Source organism: Callithrix jacchus, chromosome 8, assembly GCF_049354715.1.
Source record: "Callithrix jacchus isolate 240 chromosome 8, calJac240_pri, whole genome shotgun sequence".
NCBI lineage: Eukaryota > Metazoa > Chordata > Mammalia > Primates > Cebidae > Callithrix > Callithrix jacchus.
Window position 1 is genome coordinate 102,299,352 of NC_133509.1, and position 23,118 is coordinate 102,322,469.

General features: G+C 38.3%; 1 protein-coding gene across 17 annotated transcripts in view; it reads left to right on the top strand.

Moving 5' to 3' along the window:
* The window catches only part of PALS1 (protein associated with LIN7 1, MAGUK p55 family member), a 108,748-nt gene that overhangs the window by 76,857 nt on the left and 8,773 nt on the right, over positions 1–23,118 (top strand). For all 17 annotated transcript variants that reach the window (XM_078335216.1, XM_078335213.1, XM_078335212.1 and 14 more), the window contains 6 exons: positions 11,408–11,591; positions 16,134–16,205; positions 16,709–16,780; positions 19,163–19,330; positions 19,986–20,188; positions 22,525–22,635. In XM_078335216.1, coding sequence (XP_078191342.1) covers positions 11,408–11,591; positions 16,134–16,205; positions 16,709–16,780; positions 19,163–19,330; positions 19,986–20,188; positions 22,525–22,635 — 810 coding nt within the window. The remainder of the gene's footprint in view (positions 1–11,407; positions 11,592–16,133; positions 16,206–16,708; positions 16,781–19,162; positions 19,331–19,985; positions 20,189–22,524; positions 22,636–23,118) is intronic.

The window sequence follows — 23,118 nt, forward strand, 5'->3', positions numbered from 1 at the left end:
AACAGAATGTCAAAGTAATTAATTTACAGAGATTGTTTCCACCTAAGAATGAAATAACTTACTTCTCCTTCAGTAGTTATTTAACCCCCACCATTCATTATTGATTAAGAATCAAAGGCTGGTTTAATCTGAAAACCAAAGGAATATATGTTCATGGTGAATAGTCTCAGGAACTACTTAACTGGAAAATGAAGTTGCTTAAAAAGGAAGAAAGTGGGAAAAAGAACAAGATGCCAGGTCTATCCCATTTAAAATGCAGCTTTTTTTTCTTTTTAGTTGGAGTTTATCTCTGTCACCGAGGCTGGAGTACAGTAGCACAATCTGGGCTCACTGCAACCTCCACCTCCACCAGGTTCACATGATTCTCCTACTTCAGCCTCCCGAGTAGCTGGGACTACAGGTGCCCCACCACACCCGGCTAATTTTTGTATTTTTAGTAGAGAAGGGGTTTGACTTTGTTGGCCAGGCTGGTCTCAAACTCCTGACCTCTGGTTATCCACCTGCCTTGGCCTCCCAAAGTGCTGGGATTACAGTTGTGAACCACCGTGCTCAGCCCCTGCTTTTCTCTTTTTATTATGAATAACTCTCAATTGCAATATAGCTTGCCAAGTTTTATCAAACCTAACTGGCATAAAATGAATTACTATTATTCAAGCTCATTGAGGCTGTCCAGAAAGGAAATAGTAATAGGAAATCATAATCTTGGTTGACATGTGGAGAATAATTATCTATGGAATTAATGATCTAAAGAAATTAGAACCAGTTTATTGAGTATTCATTATAGTACAGGTCAGCATCTGTTGAGAGCAGCAGCAGATCTTTCTGATTTATGTTTTGTGATATTAGAAACATGTTTAAGACAGATACACAAAATAGTTGTTTTCTGAAACTCCTGTGTTGAACTATAATGTCACGTATGGTAACAGTAAGCTGTGTCAGGAGAAGTACTCTCTGAGTTCTTAAAATTTCTTTTGTACACACAGCAACCAGTGGCTGCTCTTTCAGTAGCAGGGGGCAAGAGTCTTGGCACCTTTGTATTTCACTTCCTGGGTAACCGACACATTTGACCTACGAAACGTATACATTATTCAAACTGCAGTTTCCTTCTCGCCTTTTAAAAAAAAGGAAGGGTTGAATTTCCCAGACTAGTTTGTAAAACTTTAGATTATTCAATAATATAATAATATGTAGGGAGGACATAATATACTTTTTTTAATTGCATTTTAGGTTTTTGGGTACATGTGAAGAACATGCAAAATAGTTGCATAGGTACACATGTGGCAGTGATTTGCTGCCTTCCTCCCCTTCACCTATATCTGGCATTTCTCCCCGTGGTATCTCTCCCCAACTCCCCACCCCTCGCTGTCCCTCCCCTATTCCCCCCAACAGACCCCAGTGTGTAGTGCTCCCCTCCCTGTGTCCATGTGTTCTCATTGTTCAACACCCTCATTCTTCTGCCTATGAGTGAGAACATGCAGTATTTCATTTTCTGTTCTTGTGTCAGTTTGCTAAGAATGATGTTCTCCAGGTTCATCCATGTCCCTACAAAGGACACAAACTCTTTTTTTTTTTTTTTTTGCTGCATAATATTCCATGGTGTATATGTGCCACATTTTCCCTGTCCAGTCTATCATTGATGGGCATTTGGGTTGATTCCAGGTCTTTGCTATTGTAAACAGTGCTGCAATGAACATTCATGTGCATGTGTCCTTATAGTAGAACGATTTATAATCTTGTGGATATAAATACCCAGTAATGGGATTGCTGGGTCAATTAGAATTTCTATTTCGAGGTCCTTGAGGAATCACCACACTGTCTTCCACAATGGTTGAACTAATTTACATTCCCACCAGCAGTGTAAAAGTGTTCCTATTTCTCCACATCCTCTCCAGCATCTGTTGTCTCCAGATTTTTTAATGATCGCCGTTCTAACTGGCGTGAGATAGTATCTCAATGTAGTTTTGATTTTCATTTCTCTAATGACCAGTGATGATGAGCATTTTTTCATGTGTTTGTTGGTCTCATGTATGTCTTCTTTTGTAAAGTGTCTGTTCATATATTTGCCCACTTTTGAACGGGCTTGTTTGTTTTTTCTTGTAAATCTGTTTTAGTTCTTTGTTGATTCTGGATATCAGCCCTTTGCCAGATGGGTAAACTGCAAAAATTTTTTCCCATTTTGTTGGTTGCCGATTCATTCTAATGACTGTTTCTTTTGCCGTGCAGAAGCTGTGGAGTTTGATTAGGTCCCGTTTGTCTATTTTGGCTTTTGTTGCCAATGCTTTTGGTGTTTTGTTCATGAAGTCCTTGCCTACTCCTATGTCCTGAATGGTTTTGCCTAGATTTTCTTCTCAGGTTTTTATGGTATCAGGTCTTATGTTTAAGTCTTTAATCCATCTGGAGTTAATTTTAGTGTAAGGTGTCAGGAAGGGGTCCAGTTTCTGCTTTCTGCACATGGCTAGCCAGTTTTCCCAACACCATTTATTAAACAGGGAATCCTTTCCCCATTGCTTGTTTTTGTCAGGTTTATCAAAGATTGTATGGTTGTAGATATGTTGTGTTGCCTCCGATGCCTCTGTTCTGTTCCATTGGTCTATATCTCTGTTTTGGTACCAGTACCATGCTGTTTTGATTACTGTAGACTTGTAGTATAGTTTGAAGTCCGGTAGTGTGATGCCTCCCACTGTGTTCTTTTTACTTAGAATTGACTTGGCTATACGGGCTCTCTCTTGGTTCCATATGAAGTTTAAGGTGGTTTTTTTCCAGTTCTGTGAAGAAGGTCATTGGTAGCTTGATGGGGATAGCGTTGAATCTGTAAATTACTTTGCGCTTTATGGCCACTTTCACGATATTGATTCTTCCTAACCATGAACATGGAATGTTTCTCCATCTGTTTGTGTCCTCTCTGATTTCATTGAGCAGTGGTTTGTAGTTCTCCTTGAAGAGGTCCTTTACATTCCTTGTTAGTTGTATTCCTAGGTATTTTATTCTCTTTGTAGCAATTGTGAATGGCAGTTCGTTCTTGATTTGGCTCTCTTTAAGTCTGTTATTGGTGTATAGGAATGCTTGTGATTTCTGCACATTGATTTTGTATCCTGAGACTTTGCTGAAGTTGCTTATCAGTTTCAGGAGATTTTGGGCCGAGACGAGGGGTCTTCTAGACATACTATCATGTCGTCTGCAAATAGAGACAATTTGGCTTCCTCCTTTCCTATTTGAATGCCCTTTATTTCTTTTTCTTGCCTGATTGCTCTGGCTAGAACTTCTAGTACTATATTGAATAGGAGTGGTGAAAGAGGGCATCCTTGTCTAGTGCCAGATTTCAAAGGGAATGCTTCCAGTTTTTGCCCATTCAGTATGATATTGGCTGTTGGTTTGGTCCGAGTTTATTGAGGGTTTTTAACATTAAAGCGCTGTTGAATTTTGTCAAAGGCCTTCTCTGAATCAATTGAGATAATCATGTGGTTTTTGTTTTTGGTTCTGTTTATGTGGTGATTTACATTTATAGACTTGCGTATGTTGAACCAATCTTGCATCCCTGGGATGACTCCTACTTGATCATGGTGGATAAGCTTTTTGATGTGCTGTTGCAATCGGCTTGCCAGTATTTTATTGAAGATTTTTGCATCTATGTTCCTCATGAATATTGGCCTGAAGTTTTCTTTTCTTGTTGAGTCTCTGCCGCGTTTTGGTATCAGGATGATGTTGGTCTCATAAAATGATTTGGGAAGGATTCCCTCTCTTTGGATTATTTGGAATAGTTTCAGAAGGAATGGTAACAGTTCTTCTTTGTGTGTCTGGTAGAATTCGGCTGTGAACCCATCTGGACCTGGGCTTTTTTTGTTTGGTAGGCTCTTAATTGCTGCCTCAACTTCAGATCTTGTTATTGGTCTATTCATGGTTTTGACTTCTTCCTGGTTTAGGCTTGGGAGGATACAAGTGTCCAGGAATTTATCCATTTCTTCCAGTTTACTAGTTTATGTGCATAGAGTTGTTTGTAATATTCTCTGATGATGGTTTGAATTTCTGTGGGATCTGGGGTGATTTCCCCTTTATCGTTATTTATTGCATCTATTTGGTTATTCTCTCTGTTTTCTTTTTTATTAATCCGGGTAATGGTCTGTCTATTTTGTTGATCTTCTCGAAAAACCAGCTCCTGGATTTATTGATTTTCTGAAGGGTTTTTCGTGCCTCTCTCTCCTTCAGTTCTGCTCTGATCTTAGTTATTTTTTGTCTTCTGCTAGGTTTTGAGTTTTTTTGATCTTGCTCCTCTAGCTCTTTCAATTTTGACGATAGGGTGTCAGTTTTGGATCTCTCCTCTCTTCTCATGTGGGCACTTACTGCTATATATTTTCCTCTAGAGACTGCTTTAAATGTGTCCCAGAGATTCTGGTATGTTGTGTCTTCATTCTCTTTGGTTTTGAAGAACATGTTTATTTCTGCCTTCATTACATTGTTTATCCAGTCAGCATTCAAGAGCCAGTTGTTCAGTTTCCATGAAGCTGCAGTTCTGAGTTAGTTTCTGAATTCTCAGTTCTAACTTGATTGCTCTGTGGACTGAGAGACTGTTTGTTATGATTTCCGTTGTTTTGCATTTGCTGAGGAGTGCTTTACTTCCACTTATGTGGTCAATTTTCGAGTAGGTGTGATGTGGAGCTGAGAAGAATGTATATTCTGTGGATTTGGGGTGGAGAGTTCTGTAAATGTCTATCAGGTTTGCTTGTTCCAGGTCTGAGTTCAAGCCCTGGATATCCTTGTTAATTTTCTGTCTGGTTGATCTGTCTAATATGGACAGTGGAGTGTTAAAGTCTCCCACTATTATTGTGTGGGAGTCTAAGGCTCTTTGTAAGTTATTAAGAACTTGCCTTATGTATCTGGGTGCTCCTGTATTGGGTTCGTATATATTTAGGATCTTTAGCTCTCCTTGTTGTATCGATTCTTTTACCATTATGTCATGTCCTTCTTTGTCTCTTTTGATCTTTGTTGCTTTAAAGTCTATTTTATCAGAGACGAGAATTGCAACTCCTGCTTTTGTTTTTTTTGTTTTGTTTTTGCTCTCCATTTGGTTGGTAAATCTTCCTCCATCCCTTTATTTTGAGCCTTTGTGTATCCTTGCCTGTGAGATGGGTTTCCTGGATACAGCACACCGATGGGTTTTGGCTTTTTATCCAGTTTGCTATTTTGTGTCTTTTGATTGGTGCATTTAGCCCATTTACATTTAGGGTTAATATTGTTATGTGTGAATTTGATACTGCCATTTTGATGCTAGCTGGCTGTTTTGCCCATTAGTTGATTCAGGTTCTTCATTTTGTTGATGCCCTTTACCATTTGTTATGTTTTTGGAATGGCTGGTACTGGTTGTTCCTTTCTATGTGTAGTGCCTCTTTCAGGAGCTCTTGTAAAGCAGGCCTGTTGGTGACAAAATCTCTGAGTACTTGCTTGTTCACAAAGGATTTTGTTTTTCCTTCCCTTATGAAGCTTAGTTTAGCTGGATATGTAATTCTGGGTTGAAAGTTCTTTTCTTTAAGAATGTTGAATATTGGCCCCCACTCTCTTCTGGCTTGTAGGGTTTCTGCCAAGAGATCTGCTGTGAGTCTGATGGGCTTCCCTTTGTGGGTTACCCAACCTTTCTCTCTGGCTGCCCTTAGCATTTTCTCCTTCATTTCAGCGCTGGTGAATCTGACGATTATGTACCTTGGTGTTGCTCTTCTTGCCGAATATCTTTGTGGTGTTCTCTGTATTTCCTGAACTTGAATATTGGCCTGCCTTGTTAGGTTGGGGTAATTTTCTTGGATAATATCCTGAAGAGTATTTTCCAGCTTGGATTCATTCTGTTCGTCACATTCAGATACACCTGTCAAACGTAGATTAGGTTTTTTCACGTAGTCCCACATTTCTTGGAGACTTTGTTCATTCCTTTTTGTGCTTTTTTTCTCTAATCTTGCCTTCTCATTTTATTTTATTGAGTTGATCTTCAACCTCTGATATCCTTTCTTCTGCTTGGTCAATTTGGCTTTTGACACTTGTGCATGCTTTGCAAAGTTCTTGTGTTGTGCTTTTCAGCTCCATCAATTCACTCATATTCCTCTCTAAGTTGTCCATTCTTGTTATTTCCTCGAATCTTTTTTCAAGGTTCTTAGTTTCTTTGCATTGAGTTAGAGCATGTTCTTTTAGCTCACGGAAGTTTCTCATTACCCACCTTCTGAAGTCTGATTCTGTCATTTCATCACACTCATTCTCCATCCAGCTTTGTTCCCTTGCTGATGAGGAGTTGTGATCCCTTGTAGGAGGAGAGGTGTTGTGATTGTGGGTGTTTTCCTCCTTTTTACACTGGTTTCTTTCCATCTTTTTGGATTTATCCACCTGTCATCTTTGTAGTTGCTGACTTTCAGATTGGGTCTCTGAGTGGATGTCAAGTTTGTTGCTGATGAAGTTATTTCTGTTCCTTAGTTTTCCTTCTAATAGTCTGGCCCCTCTGCTGTAGGACTGCTGAGGTCCACTCCAGGCTCTGCTTGCCTGGGGATCACCTGCAGCAGCTGCAGAACACTAAGGGTTGCTACCAGTTTCTTCTTCTGCTATCTTTGTCCGAGAATGATGCCTGCCAAATGTCAGTCTGATCAGTCCTTTGTGAGGTGACTCTTTGGATATACCAGCATCAGGGAGCTGCTTGAGGAGACAGTCTGTTCTTCATAGGAGCTCAAGTGCTGAGCTGTGAGCTCCATTGTTCATTCAGAGCTGCTAGGCAGGTACGATTAAGTCTGCTGCATCAGAACTCATAAACCCCCTTTTTTCTTTCCCCAGGTGCTCTGTCCTGGGGAGTTAGGGCTTTATTTATGAGTATCCATTGTGCTGCTGCCTTTTTTTTTTTTTTTTTTTTTTCAGGGCTGCCCTGCCCAGCAAGGAGGCAGCCTAGTCACTGTCTGCCTGCAGAGGCTTTGCTGAGGTGCTTTGGGCCCCGCCCTGCTGCCATGTGAATTTCCCTGTAGTCCTGTTCATATGGGTGTGGTTAGAACTGCCTCAGCAACGGTGGCCCGCCTCTGTAATGGCGGACCCTCTGTGTTATGGCGGGTTGCCTCGGTAACGGCAGGCTGCCTCTGCAATGGCGGACTACCTCCATGGGGTGGAGTACCTCGGTAATGGCGGGCGCCCCTCCCCCACTGAGCTGCACTGTCCTGGGTTCAGCTGTGCTTGCTGTGAAAGTCTCAACCCCGAGCGTTTCCAATTGCTGTTTTTTTGTTTGTTTTTGTGGGGGTGGGACCTGCCGAGCCTGATCACCTGGCTCCCTGCCTCAGAGCCTTTATTTTTTTTAAGTTGAACGGTTGACACTCTCTCAGGTGTTCCAGTTGCCTGCTGAAAGGGCACCGGGATCTGTGTGATTTCCCATTGCGGTGACCCACTGCGCCAGCTGAAACAACGGCACTGCCCGGGAATCTCCTGGCCTGGCTCCCTGTTTCAGACCCGTTTAATCAGATGAATGGGCGAATCTGCCTTCCCGGAGTTCCAATTGCCAGCTTAAAAGGGCAACCAGACCAGTGTATTTTGTATGGAGAGCCGCTGCACCTTGGCGCCAGCCAAAACAGCCACGCCGGCGACCCGTGGGGCTCCTCCACCTGGGAATCTCCTGGTCTGTGGGCAATAAAGATCTGTCTGGAAATGCGGCATCCACTCACCCTCTGCTCTTTCACTGGGAGCTACAATCCTGAGTTGCTCCTAAAGGACCATCTTGGTTATTCCCCTATATACTTTTATCTAAATGGGATTTTTTTCGTTTAGTCTAATGCCATAATCTAATAAGGAATGTATTGAAATGAAGCAGTATAACACTGCTTATTAGTTACAGAATATGTACGAGATAATTAACAGATTATTGATTGTTTTAGATACATAAGCTGTTATTATGATTATGTACTCTGTGCCAGGCACTACAGAGATAACTGTGTTGTAAGGAAAAGTTGAGAACCATTGCTATTAAATGCATTGCTTTCCCATTATAGGTTTAAAATGTATTAATAAAGATATTTATTAATACATGGTGGATGAGGGAAGAGGATGAATCCTAGAGTTGTGGGGAGATACTGAAAAACTTGCTTGATGCTATAAAGGCTTTCCTTGACTCCCTTTCACTATTTTCCCTTCTATGATAAACTTTAAGAGTTAAAGATAAATCTACGATAGTAAGAAATGCAGAAATAAAAAGTACAAAGAAAAATATTTTGATAGCAGAGATGTGGAATCAACCTAAATGCCAATCAGTGGTAGAATGGATAAAGAAAATGTGGTGTATATACACCATGGAATATTCATGCTGCCATAAAAAAAGTAGATCATATCCTTTGCAGGGATGTGGATGGAGTTGGAGGCCATTGTCCTTAGCAAACTAACGTGGGAACAGAAAACCAGATACTACGTGTTCTCTTATAAGTGGGAGCTAAATGAAGAGAACACATGGACACACAGAGGGGAACAACACACACTGGGGTCTTTCGGAGGGTAGAGGGTTGGGGGAGGGAGAGGATCAGGAAAAATAACTAATTGGTACTAGGCTTGATACCTGGGTGATGAAGTAATATGTACAACAAACCCCCAAGACACAAGTTTGCCCATATAACAAACCTGCACTTCTATCCCTGAACTTAAAAGTTAAAAAAACAATTTAGTATAAAAAATATAGAAGCCAGCCAGGCATGGTGGCTCAAGCCTGTAATCCCAGCACTTTGGGAGGCTGAGGTGGGTGGATCATGAGGTCAAGAGATCAAGACCATCCTGGTCAACATGGTGAAACCCCGTCTCTACTAAAAATACAAAAAATCAGCTGGGCATGGTGGCGCATGCCTGTAATCCCAGCTACTCAGGAGGCTGAGGCAGGAGAATTGCCTGAACCCAGGAAGCAGAGGTTGCGGTGAGCCGAGATCACGCCATTGCACTGCAGCCTGGGCAACAAGAGCGAGACTCGTCTCCAGGAAAAAAAAAGCCTCTGTCTGTCTGTCTGTCTATCTATCTATCTATCTATCTATCTATCTATCTAACTTTATCACTTAGAAAGCATTTTTTCAAATTTCCTATAGTCTATAATGGACAGTACTCAATTTAGTCAGTGTCTCAAGCACTTAAAGAGGATACTGTAGTCTTTAAAATAATTTTTAGGGCAGACTAGTATTATCTTTATTACATATAACCTCACTTATGGTGAGAGTAAAAGACTTAAAGCCAAGGCTAGGTGCAGTGTCTCACGTCTGTAATCCCATCACTGTAGGAGGCCAAAGTGAGTGGATCACCTGAGGTCAGGAGTTTGAGACAAGCCTGACCAACATGGAGAAACCCCATCTCTACTAAAAATACACAATTAGCCAGTCATGGTTGCTCATTCCTGTAATTTCAGCTACTCGGGAGGCTTTAGCAGGAGAATTGCTTCAACCCAAGAGGCAGAGGTTGTGGTGAGCTGAGATCGACCCATTGCATTCCAGCCTGGGCAACAATAGCAAAACAACGTCTCAAAAAAAAAGGCCTCCATCACATAGTCTATCATCAACAGTACTCAGTTTAGTCAGTGTCTCAAGTGCTTAAAGAGGATATTGTCTTTAAAATAATTTTGGGGGCAGACTGGAATTATCTTTATTACATATAACCTCAGTTATGATGAGAGTAAACACTTAAAGCCAAGGCTGGGCGCAGTGGCTCACGTCTGTAATCCCAGCACTTTGGGAGGCCAAGTCGGGTGGATCACCTGAGGTCAAGAGTTCAAGACCAGCCTGGCCATCTGGTGAAACGCTGTATCTACTAGAAATACAAAAATTGGCTGGGTGTGGTGGCTCACGCCTGTAATCCCGCACTTTGGGAGGCCAGGGCGGGTTGATCACAATGTCAAGAGATTGAGACCATCCTGGCCAACATGGTGAAACCCCGTCTCTACTAAAAATACAAAATTAGCCAGGTGTGGTGGTGGGCGCCTATAGTCCCAGCTACTTGGGAGGCTGAGGCAGGAGAATTGCGTGAACCTGGGAGGCGGAGGTTGCCGTGAGCCGAGATCACACCACTGCACTTCAGCCTAGGGACAGAGTGAGACTCCATCTCAAAAAACAACAAAAACAAATTAGCTGGGCATGGTGATGAGTGCCTGTAATCCCAGCTACTTGGGAGGCGGAGATAGGAAGTTCGCTCGAACCTGGTAGGTGGAGGTTGCAGTGTGCCAAGATTGTGGCACTGCCCTCCAGCCTGGGTGACAGAGTGAGACAGCATCTTAAAAAAAGAGAGAGAGAGAAAAAGCCAAATAACATTTGGATAGAAATGGATCTTGAATTCTTTGGCTGTTCATCTATTGCTTGGTTCACTGAACTTGAACTTGGAATTTAACCTATGTGGGACAGAAATGCTTGTTACAAATATGTCTGAGATTTCATTAGATGAATTAGGCTTCTTACAGATTTTGGAAGTGTCACATGCAACTTGCCCAGCTTAGGTAAAAATTAGACATGGAGAAGTTAAAGAGAATATTAGTACTTTTATAACTTCTTAGAAGTAAGAATAGTCTGTCATATCTTACAGAGGCATATTGGAAGAACTGGCATATGAAGTAGCTTTCTATAAAGTTCATGAGAGTTCCTATCTACCCTTAATGCTAAGTAGAATAGCACAATTCTTTGATTTATTTGGATTTTCAAGAACATATTAGCAAAAATCGTAACTTGTACCATTAATAATATGTTTATAGCATACAAATAGGAATTGATTATAAACTTGATGTGGATAATTTTAGTCATTTGTAGTGTGCTTGTTTCATGAACATATCCTTTAGAAGAAACACCAAGAGAGTGTAAGGCACAGTTGGACTGACAATGGGGTCAAGAGACAATGACGGCCCCAGGGAAGATGATATTCTCCTGCTTCAGTGATGAGTTGTGGTATGGTAAAGTGTCCCTTTTCTGGTAGCAGTGATTTAGAAATTGCATACCTTATTGCAGAGTCATTGTTTTCATAGGTCAGGATTCTATTCTATTTCTGCTGCTTTTAAGCTTTTGAGGCACCTTGGACCTCAGCCTGTAACTGCTGTCAATGTTGTGGATATCCTTGTACATATTTGCAAGTCAACAGAGAAGACAACAGATCAGCCTGAGAAAATACTGCCCTAAAACACTTTTACTTATCACCCTTCTTCCAACTACAGTTTCTTTGCACTAATGAAAAATTGTGTCCAAAGTGCAGTGGCTCACACCTATAATCCTACCACTTCGGGAGGCTGAGGGAGGAGGATTGCTTGAGACTAGAAATTTGAGATCATCTTGGGCAACATACTGAGATACTGTCTCTATTAAATTTTTTTAAATTAAAAAAATAAATTTGTAGCATTTATATTCTTACAAAACATTTTATATTGCCATTTATTGTTTTTATTTTTGCCCTTTTTATCTTTTAGATCCATGTAAAAGCTCATTTTGACTATGACCCCTCAGATGACCCTTATGTTCCATGTCGAGAGTTAGGTCTGTCTTTTCAAAAAGGTGATATACTTCATGTGATCAGTCAAGAAGATCCAAACTGGTGGCAGGCCTACAGGGAAGGGGACGAAGATAATCAGCCTCTAGCTGGGCTTGTTCCAGGTAAGAGACAATATTGTAGAAAGTACATAGTATTAAAAGAACATACAAAATGCAAGTCTTCACAAAGAAAAACTAACCTTTTCATGCCTCTTAAAAAAATCTTGCAGTTACTTTTTCGTGTAGTTGGGTTTTTATGTTGTCCCTGTAGCATAAGTGTCTTAAATAGAATGTGGCCAATTCTTTGGCCGTTAGAATGGAGTTACGTATAACTTCAGCCAATCCCATGTTGTACTACATTCTCTGTATACATATTAAAATGACCCCATTATCAAGGCAACACAACTTGTATTATACTACATACTATACTATGACATTAATCAGTGCATCACCACGATTTATGAGAATGAAAGATGCATCACTTTATAAGGAATCAGGAAAAGTAATATCATAGAATATATTATACCAAATGTGATCTTAGGGCAGAAATAGGGTGCTCCAATTTTTTTTTTTTTTTTTTTTTTCTTTTAAGACAGAGTTTTGCTCTTACTGCCCAGGCTGGAGTACAATGGCATGATTTCGGCTCACTGCAACCTCCAGCTCCCTGGTTCAAGCGAAGTAGAGACAAGGTTTCTCCATGTTGGTCAGGCTGGTCTCGAACTCCCGACCTCAGGTGATCCACCTCAGCCTCCCAAAGTGCTGGAATTATAGACGTGAGCCACCACGCCCAGCTCCAAATTTTTTATTGATGAAACTATCCCTAATTTAGATTAAACTGTAACTTTAGCTTACTTTATAGATGAAGATTATTAAGGGGACATGTTTCTGAGAAAGAGTTAAGATGATACAAAATAGAACAAATTACAGTTGTGCATCACTTAACAGGGATATATTCTGAGAAATGTACCGTTAGGTGATTTCATTGTTGTGAAAACATCATAGAGTGAGTGTATTTACACAAACCTAGATGGTATGGCCTGTTGTGCACCTAGGCTATGTGGTATAGCCTGTTGTTCCAACCACCATCATATATCTGGTTTATTGTTGACTGAAATGTTGTTATGCAGTGCATGACTGTATGTGGATATAATTTTTTTCTACAAATGGCTCTTACAGTTCCCAGAATGAGAGTAGAATGGAGAAAGGAGAGCAGAACCAAGGGAATTATAATAAACTATTAAAGAAGGCAAAGAAATACATACAGGATGATAAAAATAGGGACATAGGGTAAAGGGATAATCACCTATTTGTTAGTAAATGCTATTATGTCTGCACCATGTAAACTTCGCTTCCATGCTTGACATGAAAGCATATCCATTAATACTTTCGTGTATTTTTTTTTCTGTGTCCCCTACTTTATAATACTTTCATGATATTGTCTCTTACAATTCTTTCTACCATATATTCTCAGTTTGTAAACTTGAGGTCAGAAACTGGAACTTATTTATTTTAAATCCAGACAATTTATGTTAAATTAATAAAAGGTGATTTTAAAAAATAGTTCTCAAACAAACAAAAAACATTTAAAAAAAGGTTTGCCAGGCATGGTGGCTCACGCCTGTAATCCCAGCACTTTGGGAGTCCGAGGCAGGTGGATCACGAGGTCAAGAGATCAAGACCATCCTGGCCAACATGGTGAAACCCTGTCTCTACTAAAAGTACAAAAAATGAGCCGGGCCTGGCGGTGTGTGCCTGTAGTCGCATCTACTCGGGAGGCTGAGGCAGGACAATTGCTTGAAACCAGAACACGGAAATTGCAGTGAGCCAGGATCACGCCACTGTACTCCAGTCTGGTGATAGAGCGAGACTCTTAAAAAAAAAAAAAGTTCTGCCAGAACTGCTGTTTCTGAATTAGACCTTTCACTGCTTCTCTGTAACGTTTTCTGCCCTTGTATTTTACCAACAACATTTTTTTAGCGATCATCCCTCCTACTGATAGCTGAAGATCTTAAGTGTAAAGCTAATAGACTTAGCCTTACACTGGATTTGACTACAAGCAGTAGTTTAGGGGAAAAGAGGAAAAGGAGGGCATGAATAAAAGACTGAGAAATACTGACTATCAGATATGTAGGAGGAATGTAGGAAGTTGTCCAAAGATTTTAGAACAGGTTAAAAGGAATCTCTTTTATCTCTGTAAGTAACCCAAAGACACTTTTCTGGGTAACAAGAGATTTCAACATAATATTTACATTTATTCTTTTTGAGTATAAGGTCACAGAAAAGTTCAAGTTTCTCACTTTAAAACTCAAAAGCTAGAAACAGATTTTGTCTATATCAGTCATATTTTAAGGAAGGAGAAATGGACTTCTTAAATTTATTTTAGAGGATGATGCTACAACCCTTGATTCTTCAAGGACATATCTCTAGAATCTTGGAGTGTTGGGCAGCCATTGTGGGTCTGCCTCAGGCTTGTGCCAGATATTAGTATGGTATCTTCTTACCATGCCAGACTTTAGCCCATAAATGTTTAGAGCTAGGGTTTGTTGATAGGTTGATTTTCTGAATGTATATAGATTCCAGTGATAACACTTTTAATAAGATTAAAGATCTACCTTAGAGTTTGACAATGGCTTTCCATCAGAATTAGACTGATTTTTTAAGAGGTCATTATGATGCTGGCTGTGGTGTCTCACACCTGTAATCCCAGCACTTTGGGAGGCTGAGGCGGGAAGATCGCTTGAGCCCAGGAGTTTGAGACCAGCCTGGGCCACATAGTGGCATAGCTATCATAGTGAGACCCTGTCTCTACAAAAAATTTTTTAAATTAGCTGGGCATGGTGGTGCGTACCTGTAGTTCCAGCTACTCAGGAGGCTAAGGTGGGGGGATTGCATGAGCCTGGAAGGTTGAGGCTGCAGTGAGCGTAGCCACGCTGGTCTACTCCAGCCTGGACAACAGAGCAATACCCTGTCTCAGGGAGAGAGAAAAAATCATTGCCATCTCATTAATTTCTGCCTCTATTTCAGAATAGCCTGTAGTTCATACTATAAAAACATGCCACAGAAGTACCCCATTGTAATGTTTTAAATTTTTAGTCTGTAAACTATTAAAATTGCTTTGTTCTTGACTTTTAAAAATCGACTAAATTTTTTTTTTTAATTTTAATCCTCTTAAAATTTTCCTTCTAGTAATAGTTACTTGTTTTATTAAGAATGTAGGCTGGGCGCAGTGGCCCATGGCTGTAATCCCAGCACTTTGGGAGGCCAAGGCGGGCGGATCACGAAGTCAGGAGATCAAGATCATCCTGACCAACATGGTGAAACCCCATCTCTACTAAAAATACAAAAAAATTAGCCGTGCATGGTGGTGCGTGCCTATAGTCCCACCTACTCAGGAGGCTGTGAAGCAGGAGAATCTCTTGAAACTGGAAAACGGAAGTTGCAGTGAGCCAGGATCATGCCACTGTATTCCAGCCTGGCAATAGAGCAAGACTCTGTCACAAAAGATATATATATAGTCTTGGCCTTGCACAGTGACTCATGCCTCTAATTACAGCATTTTGGGAGGCCAAGGCAAGAGGATCACCTGAGGTCAGGAGTTTAAGACCAGCCTGGCCAACGTGGTGAAATCCTGTCTCTACTAAAAATACAAAAATTAGCTGGGTGTGGTGGCGGACACCTGTAATCCCAGCTACTTGGGAAGCTGAAGCCATGAGAATCACTTGAACCCAGGAGGTGGAGGTTGCAGTGAGCCAAGATCGTGCCACTGCACTCCAGCTTGGGCGACAGAGCAAAACTTCATCTCAAAAGAACCAGGCTTCCTTTAATGCTTTTTATGTGTGTCGAACTCAGTATTAACTTTTTTGTTAGTACACTTATGAAATGCACTAAATTCTACAGATTATCCCAACCTATATAGAATTTACTTATTGATTTTTAAGAATCTCTGGCTTTATACTGAAAGAGTTAGATTTAAAAATTAAATACAAAAGTGGAACTTCAATGTAATTCAGCATTTTCTAATAGGAAAAGACATTTGATTTTAAGGTACAGGTCTGAAAAAAACCTCTTTCAAGGTCAGAAACCTTGAAAGGCTTCTATATTAAGATATTAATTTTATAAGGAAAAGTATGTTTCCTATTTATATAATTAGTAACTTAAAGGTGGAAATAAAAAATTGCTAATATGTATACATACACATAAGAAGAAGGATTGAGAATAATGCATGCAAGGGAATATATTGAATGGTTTCTTGGAATTGAATATGTAATGAATGCCCACATGTTGTTTTGGAAAAGTTAACTCCTAGAATTGATATGCTTAATTTGAGGTAATTCTAAAGGACTAGAACCATTGTAAGATTCAGGATAGTAATTTTCCACAAAGTAAATGCTCATTGAAACCTTTTTAAAAGTTGAACTATTAAATTTTTAAATATTTATTTATTCTAATAGATGATATATAATCCAATAATACATATAGGATTGATTGAGCAGAGTTAATTTAAAAATTTGAAGGCTTCACATCATAGCTGACAAAGGATGGCAAAAGCGTTTGGAAGGAAATATAAATGAAGAGATAATGTCGAGTGCTTTTCCTTCTTGATTTAAAAGAAAAAAAATGTTAACCTTTTATTTTAAATATTTTACCGTTCTTTTTGTTATTAAGGGAAAAGCTTTCAGCAGCAAAGGGAAGCCATGAAGCAAACCATAGAAGAAGATAAGGAGCCAGAAAAATCAGGTTAGACACTTGTATTTGGCATTATTAAGAGGTTCTTGGGTCTTCATCTGGAGCCATGTATACATTTGCATATTGGAACTGTGAGAAAGAAGTACTTATGGAAAGAGTGATACAAGAGGCAAAACCAATTATCTTAGAACTGTAAAGAAAGGATAAGATTTAAGTATTAAAGATTATATGCCTATATTGTATAGTTAATGGAAAATTATAAATACTTTCCTGAAAAATCGTCTTTCTACAAATAGCATAATAAGTATTTATAAACGTAAATTAAAAACAAGCTGGATGCAGTGGTTCGCACCTGTAATCATAGCCCTTTGGGAGGCTGAGGTGAGACGATTGAGGCCAGGAGTTTGAGACCAGCCTGGCCAACATAGCAAAACCTCATCTCTGCAAACAAAATTTAAAGAATGAATGAATGTATAAGTAGAGTTCTTCAATTTGAGTTATGTGGCTTTGTTTCAGTGAAAACATTTATAGTTATGTTTATGATTGCTCAACAGGAAAACTATGGTGTGCAAAGAAGAATAAAAAGAAGAGGAAAAAGGTTTTATATAATGCCAATAAAAATGATGGTAAGTTCTACTCTCAGGGATACGTGGAATTATATCTGAAAGGAATCTAAATCTAGTCCGGTTTTAGACCATAATGTTAAATATGTGCTTGAGAAAATCATTTAGTAGAAAGTATTTTCTTTTGGAATCCTCTGAGTAAGGCAGTATTTTGAATTCTGGAGAAAATTGATATAAAAATTCAAGTACTATTTAGCGCATGTTGCATTAAATAGTTTCCTATAGTTTTTTTTCTACTTAAACTCTTTGCAAGATTAATATTCCTAACAAATTCTTACAGAACATATTTGAAGCAAAAAGTATTTCCTCTGCAATAGCTCATGTCACAGAAGCAACTCCTTCCTGAGAGCGTACTACCTGCTGACTAAGTCAGACACATGAGAGAGTTTTTGTTTTATTTTGATTGATTGCTAAGTTTAAAAAGCTCAAAAGTTGTAGCTTCTCTTAAAATCAAAAGCACTGATAAAGTTGGGCTAATATTCCCAGGTGACAACAGTCTGCTGGACCTGAATAATGACTATTGCCCTTAAATCGAGCACAGGTGTCTAGCTTAACAGTCTCTATCACGCCCAATGCTTTATTGACCCAACCTGATCTACTGATTTTATTACCTTCTTGGTTGGTTTTTATGGGCATTTGAGTTTGCTACTTCGTTCGTTCACATTAGAAGCAAGCCACATAATAAAGCAAAGGCATTCCTTTGTACACATTTTACAAGGCTTATTCTCTTAAGAATTTGAAATATTTTGAGGCAGCATAGATAAAACTAATAAAGATAAAACATTATAGATTATTATAATAGTCCATAAAAGCTAAATGAGATATGATCAACTTTATAAATTTTTTCTAAAATAAACATCGTTTAATGCTAATTGACAGATTATGTAATTTAATGAGTTTTAAATTTTAGCCTCTATATTTGTGATTAATATCTTTAATTTTTTTTTTGAAACAGACTAAAGTAGTCCAGCTCTAAGAGCTACTATACTGTAGAAAACTTGGCAAATAGGAACCCTGTGCATATATATACTGTCTATAAATCAAAATGCTACCACTGTCTTCATTATACATATTAGAAGGAACTCAGATTTTTCAGAGAAAATCGTTTGGAAGGAGAAGGAATTATATTTGCTGTTTATGATGGTGTCATCATCGTGAATATTTTAAAATAACTACAATTCATAATAACTGCTGTATTCCAGGGTAGTAACTATATGATTTTGTTCTCACAAATGAGGTTACAGAGTAATAGATTCAAGTGTAGATATTAAAGTGATTTACTGAAATTCTTAACAACTAATATATGATTGGTTGAGCTGGAATTTAAACAAATATAGTTTGAGCTCCTGCTCTATGCCAGGCTCCACAATGAGCATTGACAAGCCTAAGATGATCCCCTAACCTCATGGAAATGGAGCTGAGGGAGTCTGACGCTCCTTCTCAGTCAGGAGAAGTAATAGGAGTGAGGACTTGGCAGGCTACTAGCTGTCTACTTTTGTTAGTACCACTTGACAGCTCTGGTTTCATCTGGATTATGGGCTTTAGGAATGTTACCCCACCTGTCATAATTTAAACCTCGTTGTGAGTCATGACTCTGGGTTAGCATTCCAGAGTAAAGTCAACATAAATGCAAAAAGAGTAGATAGCATGTGTATGGCCTGTTGGCAAATTATACAACTAACTATAGCAGGGGTGTCCAATCTTTTGGCTTCCCGGGCCACATTGGAAAAAGAATTGTTTTAGGCCACATGTAAAATATACTAACACTAGAGATAACTGATGAGCTAAAAAAAAAAAAAAATTTTGCAAAAAATCTCATAATGTTTTAAGAAAATTTACAAATTTGAGTTGGACTGCATTCAAAGCCATCTTGGGCCTCATTTGGCTCATGGGTCACAGGTTGGACAAGCTGGAACTACAGGAAAATAGTCCAGCTTTCTCTGGAATATTACAACTATAACACTAGTTGTAGCCACTGTGTGTAAATGTTGGTCTATGCCAGCTATTGTATTCAACATATACATTATGTCTGATTCTTAAAACAACCTTCTTAAGTAGAGTATGAATATCTGCATTTTACAAAAATGACAGATACTACTCCTACTAGTTTGTCCCCTGGTACCCCATCCTCATTCAAAGTATTGACTGCAAACTAACTGTTTAAGGATCTGTATGATATATTGTATTAGATATTCAAGCACAGTAGGAAAGAGTATTAATAGAAGGAGTAATATATTGTTGTCTGATTCATTTTTGTAGTATCCTAGCAAGGATTTAATGACAATAAATTGTGATTCTAATTTGGGGGGAAAATCTATGAGTATTTATATTTTTATTACATGGCAATAATTTTGTCTGAACGACTTAACTTTTTTCCCCCCAAAGATTATGATAACGAGGAGATCTTAACTTATGAGGAAATGTCACTTTATCATCAGCCAGCAAATAGGAAAAGACCTATCATCTTGATTGGTCCACAGAACTGTGGCCAGAATGAGTTGCGTCAAAGGCTCATGAACAAAGAAAAGGACCGCTTTGCATCTGCAGTTCCTCGTAAGTTTGAATGCATTCCCATTTTCCTATGCTTTTCAGTTTAGCGGCTCAGAACCTAACTATATTATGTAGGGAAATTTTTTATTCATTTTATTAAAACAATGTTATCAATGAAAAAGGAACTTTGTTTAACCAAATATTTTGGCATTTTTAAATTAAAAGTAGTCATTAAGAAGTTTTAAATTTGTTTTTCGAGTATGTACTAATTGTTTTCTAAACAAATTTCCGTTTGGGCCCCTTACAATTTCCTGTTCCATAGGGAATCAGCTGCTTCTTCTTTAAAGTGATACTGAAGATAGAAACTTTGGCATAATATGAAAACAGAAGTTCTAAGATTATATAGTACCTAATTTTATGGAAATAAACTTTAGGAGAAGATTAGTAATAGGGTTTTAAATACAGGATGAAGTAACTTGAAGTGTAAGCATAAAATATATTAAGATAATTAAATACAGCTATTACTGAGATACTGCAAACACATTTTTGTTCATTTTTCAATATATAAAACAATGTTAAACACGTAGGCTGTTAGCATTTCTTCAGTTTTATTATTTCATATTCTGTGTTGCAAAATAATTCTTTCTTACTAGCAGAATTATCCCCCATTCTCATTATAAGCTATGCCCATTATTTTTATCTGATTTTGTTTGCCTAGATACAACTCGGAATAGGCGAGACCAAGAAGTAGCTGGTAGAGATTATCACTTTGTTTCACGGCAAGCATTCGAGGCAGATATAGCAGCTGGAAAGTTCATTGAGCATGGTGAATTTGAGAAGAATTTGTATGGAACTAGCATAGATTCTGTACGGCAAGTGATCAACTCTGGCAAAATATGTCTTTTAAGTCTTCGTACACAGGTAAAGCTAGAGTTTTGTTTTAGGGTTTGAACTTAGAGGGCATGTCATACAAAGTAATCTAGTGGAAACTATATTTTGGTCCAGGAACAGTGTGACCTAATTAAGTTTTCATATGGTTTTTCCCACTGATTTGCTATGTGAAATCACAGTTTGCTAAATCTCTTTCAGGTTCCTCAGAGGGGAAAACATATACATACTTACATATACAGGTTGACTATCTCTTGTTCAAAATGCTTGAGAGCAGAGTGTTTTGAATTTCAGAATTTCTCAAATTCTAGAATATTTTCATATATATAATGAGCTATCTTGAGGATAGGACCCAAGTCTGAAATGAATTTCATTTATCTTTTATATATTCTTTATTTACTTAGCCTGAAGGTAATTTTATTTTTCCTGGGGATGTTGAATAAAGCTGTCCGCTCCTGCGTTTTGACAATGACCCATCACATTAGGCCAGGGGTGGCATTTTCCACTTGTGCCATCATGTCACTGCTCGGAAAGTTTCAGATTTTAGATTTCAGATTTTTGGATTAGAGATGTTCATCTTGTGTGTATATATATTTGTATGTATTTTCTTAAGCTTAAAATACAGTGAATATAGTACTGGTCATACTTTAATTTTAGAGTCTAGAAAAGAATTTCCTTTTCTGGTTCTGATATGAGAAAAATTAGAAAATTTCTAGATTATTTTTATGGTTTAAATGCCATTGTTCAAATCTTAACAAATATCACAATGAATGCTTGGTTGTATGAAAATTATGAACGCTCAGTATCAATTATTTGGCAGACTAAGCAAAAGTATAAAATTACTAACTAGTACCTCTTAGCCTTCTATTGAAAATTATAATTTTAGGAGGCCAGTGCAGGTGGATCATCTCTACCAAAATTTAAAAAATTAGTGTGGTATGGTGGCGTGCACCTGTGGTGGTCCCAGTTACTTGGGAGGTTGGGGTGGGAGAATCGCCTGAGCCAGGGAGGTGGAGGTTGCAGTGAGCTGCACTGCACTCCAGCCTGGGTGACAGAGTAAGTAGAGTGAGACCCTGTCTTAAAACAAAACAAAACTAATTTTAGAAATTTGGAGTTTTTAAGAAACTCCAAATGTTATGGAAAATTGTTTTAATTTTTGTAGACCATACAGCTTTAGCATACAACTTTCCTTAATGTGGTAGAATCTGCTGCTCATGTCAACTCAAACAACTTAGTCAGTGGTCATTAAAAAGATACACATAGAGGAGAACTGACCGTAAAATGACAATTCTAAAATAGTAGTTAGGGATTTTTGTTGTATGCACTTAGGCTCTACTATTTCAATTACAAATTTTTGATTTAAGATTTTTAATTTAATACATGTTTTTACTAAATTTCTTTAGAATTATTTACTTGGGCTAACAGGTTTTAAAAATTCTTATTTCTCCAAGAAAAAGGGCTAACAGATTTTAACAGAGAACTCAGCATCTTGTTTTAATCATCTTAATGTTTTTAGATAGAAATGGCATGTTCCTATAATCTCCATTTTGACAGAACACTTCAGTTTGAGGATATACAGTCATGCATTGGTAACAAAGTGAAAACCGCAATCTCCAAATTCAAACACTATCTACTTTTTCTTAGATGTGCTTTTCTTGAATTGTCTTTTGCACATGTATGTGAAGTTAATTTCTATGATTTTGCTTATATTTAGTATCTGGCACATAGTAAGGCAACTTGTATGATTTGAATTCCTCCAAAATGTTTTTTTAATATGGTTATTATAATCTGTATGTGATCTTATTAGCAAGGTATTTTAATATCACATCCTTCATTATCATTCACTTATATTTCTTCTTTTTTTTTGCATCTCAAACAGTTGATCAAAGATATTATTCACTTATATTTTATTACATAAAAGAGCAAGCTAAAATATATGTATGTATATTTATAGCTTCACAGTATATTCTTGCAGTGAATGGTAGGATCTTAAAAATATTGTGAATTGGGCCAAGTGCAATGGCTCATGACTGTAATCCCAGCAATTTGGGAGACCGAGGTAGGAGCATTGCTTGAGACCAGGAATTCAAGACCAGCCTGGGTAACAAAGCAAGATCCTGTCTCTACACAAAAGTAGAAAGTTAGCCAGACGTGGTGGTGCATGCCTATAGTCCTGGCTACTCGAGATGCTGAGGTGAGAGGATCACTTGAGTGCAGGAGTTTGAGGTTGCAGTGAGCTATGATCATGCCACTCACTCCAGCCTAGATGACAGAGCAAGTCCCTTAATCTATATATATGAACAATCAATATTGGGAAGTAATTAAATGATGCAAATTATTTTAAAAATTCAAATATCTCTTCTTTACAGTCATTGAAGACTCTCCGAAATTCGGATTTGAAACCATATATTATCTTCATTGCACCCCCTTCACAAGAAAGACTTCGGGCATTATTGGCCAAAGAAGGCAAGAATCCAAAGGTAAAGTTTTCACACTATTGTACTATCCCATTGAAGGTAAACATGAAACAGTCCTGGTCTAATTTGTCCTGGTGCTTAAAAGCTACATTAGCTCAAGCTTTCAAACTGTATTCTTTCTGTAATATTACTTGTCCCAAAATTGCCATGGTTGCCACAGGGTTGGACTATGACAACTTTCCAAAGTAGGTTACATGGTAACCTTTGAGCTTCTTCACATGGGTCTGTGACATTTCTAGGGAGACGTGACTGCCACCAAAGTTATTAGCCAACTGTTTAGGATTACTGACTTTTCTCTAGATACTCCACATTTTCAGGGAGACAAATTTGAGTGCTCTTGCTTTTCTCTTCTTTTAGTCCCACTGAAACTTTATGTTCTTCTTTTCTTCTCCCTTTGGTCTTCTCAAATGGTTTGGAACAGAAAAATTTTTTTAAATTATTTTAGATCTATGCTAGATATGGTTGAGGTAGTCCATGTCATACTAA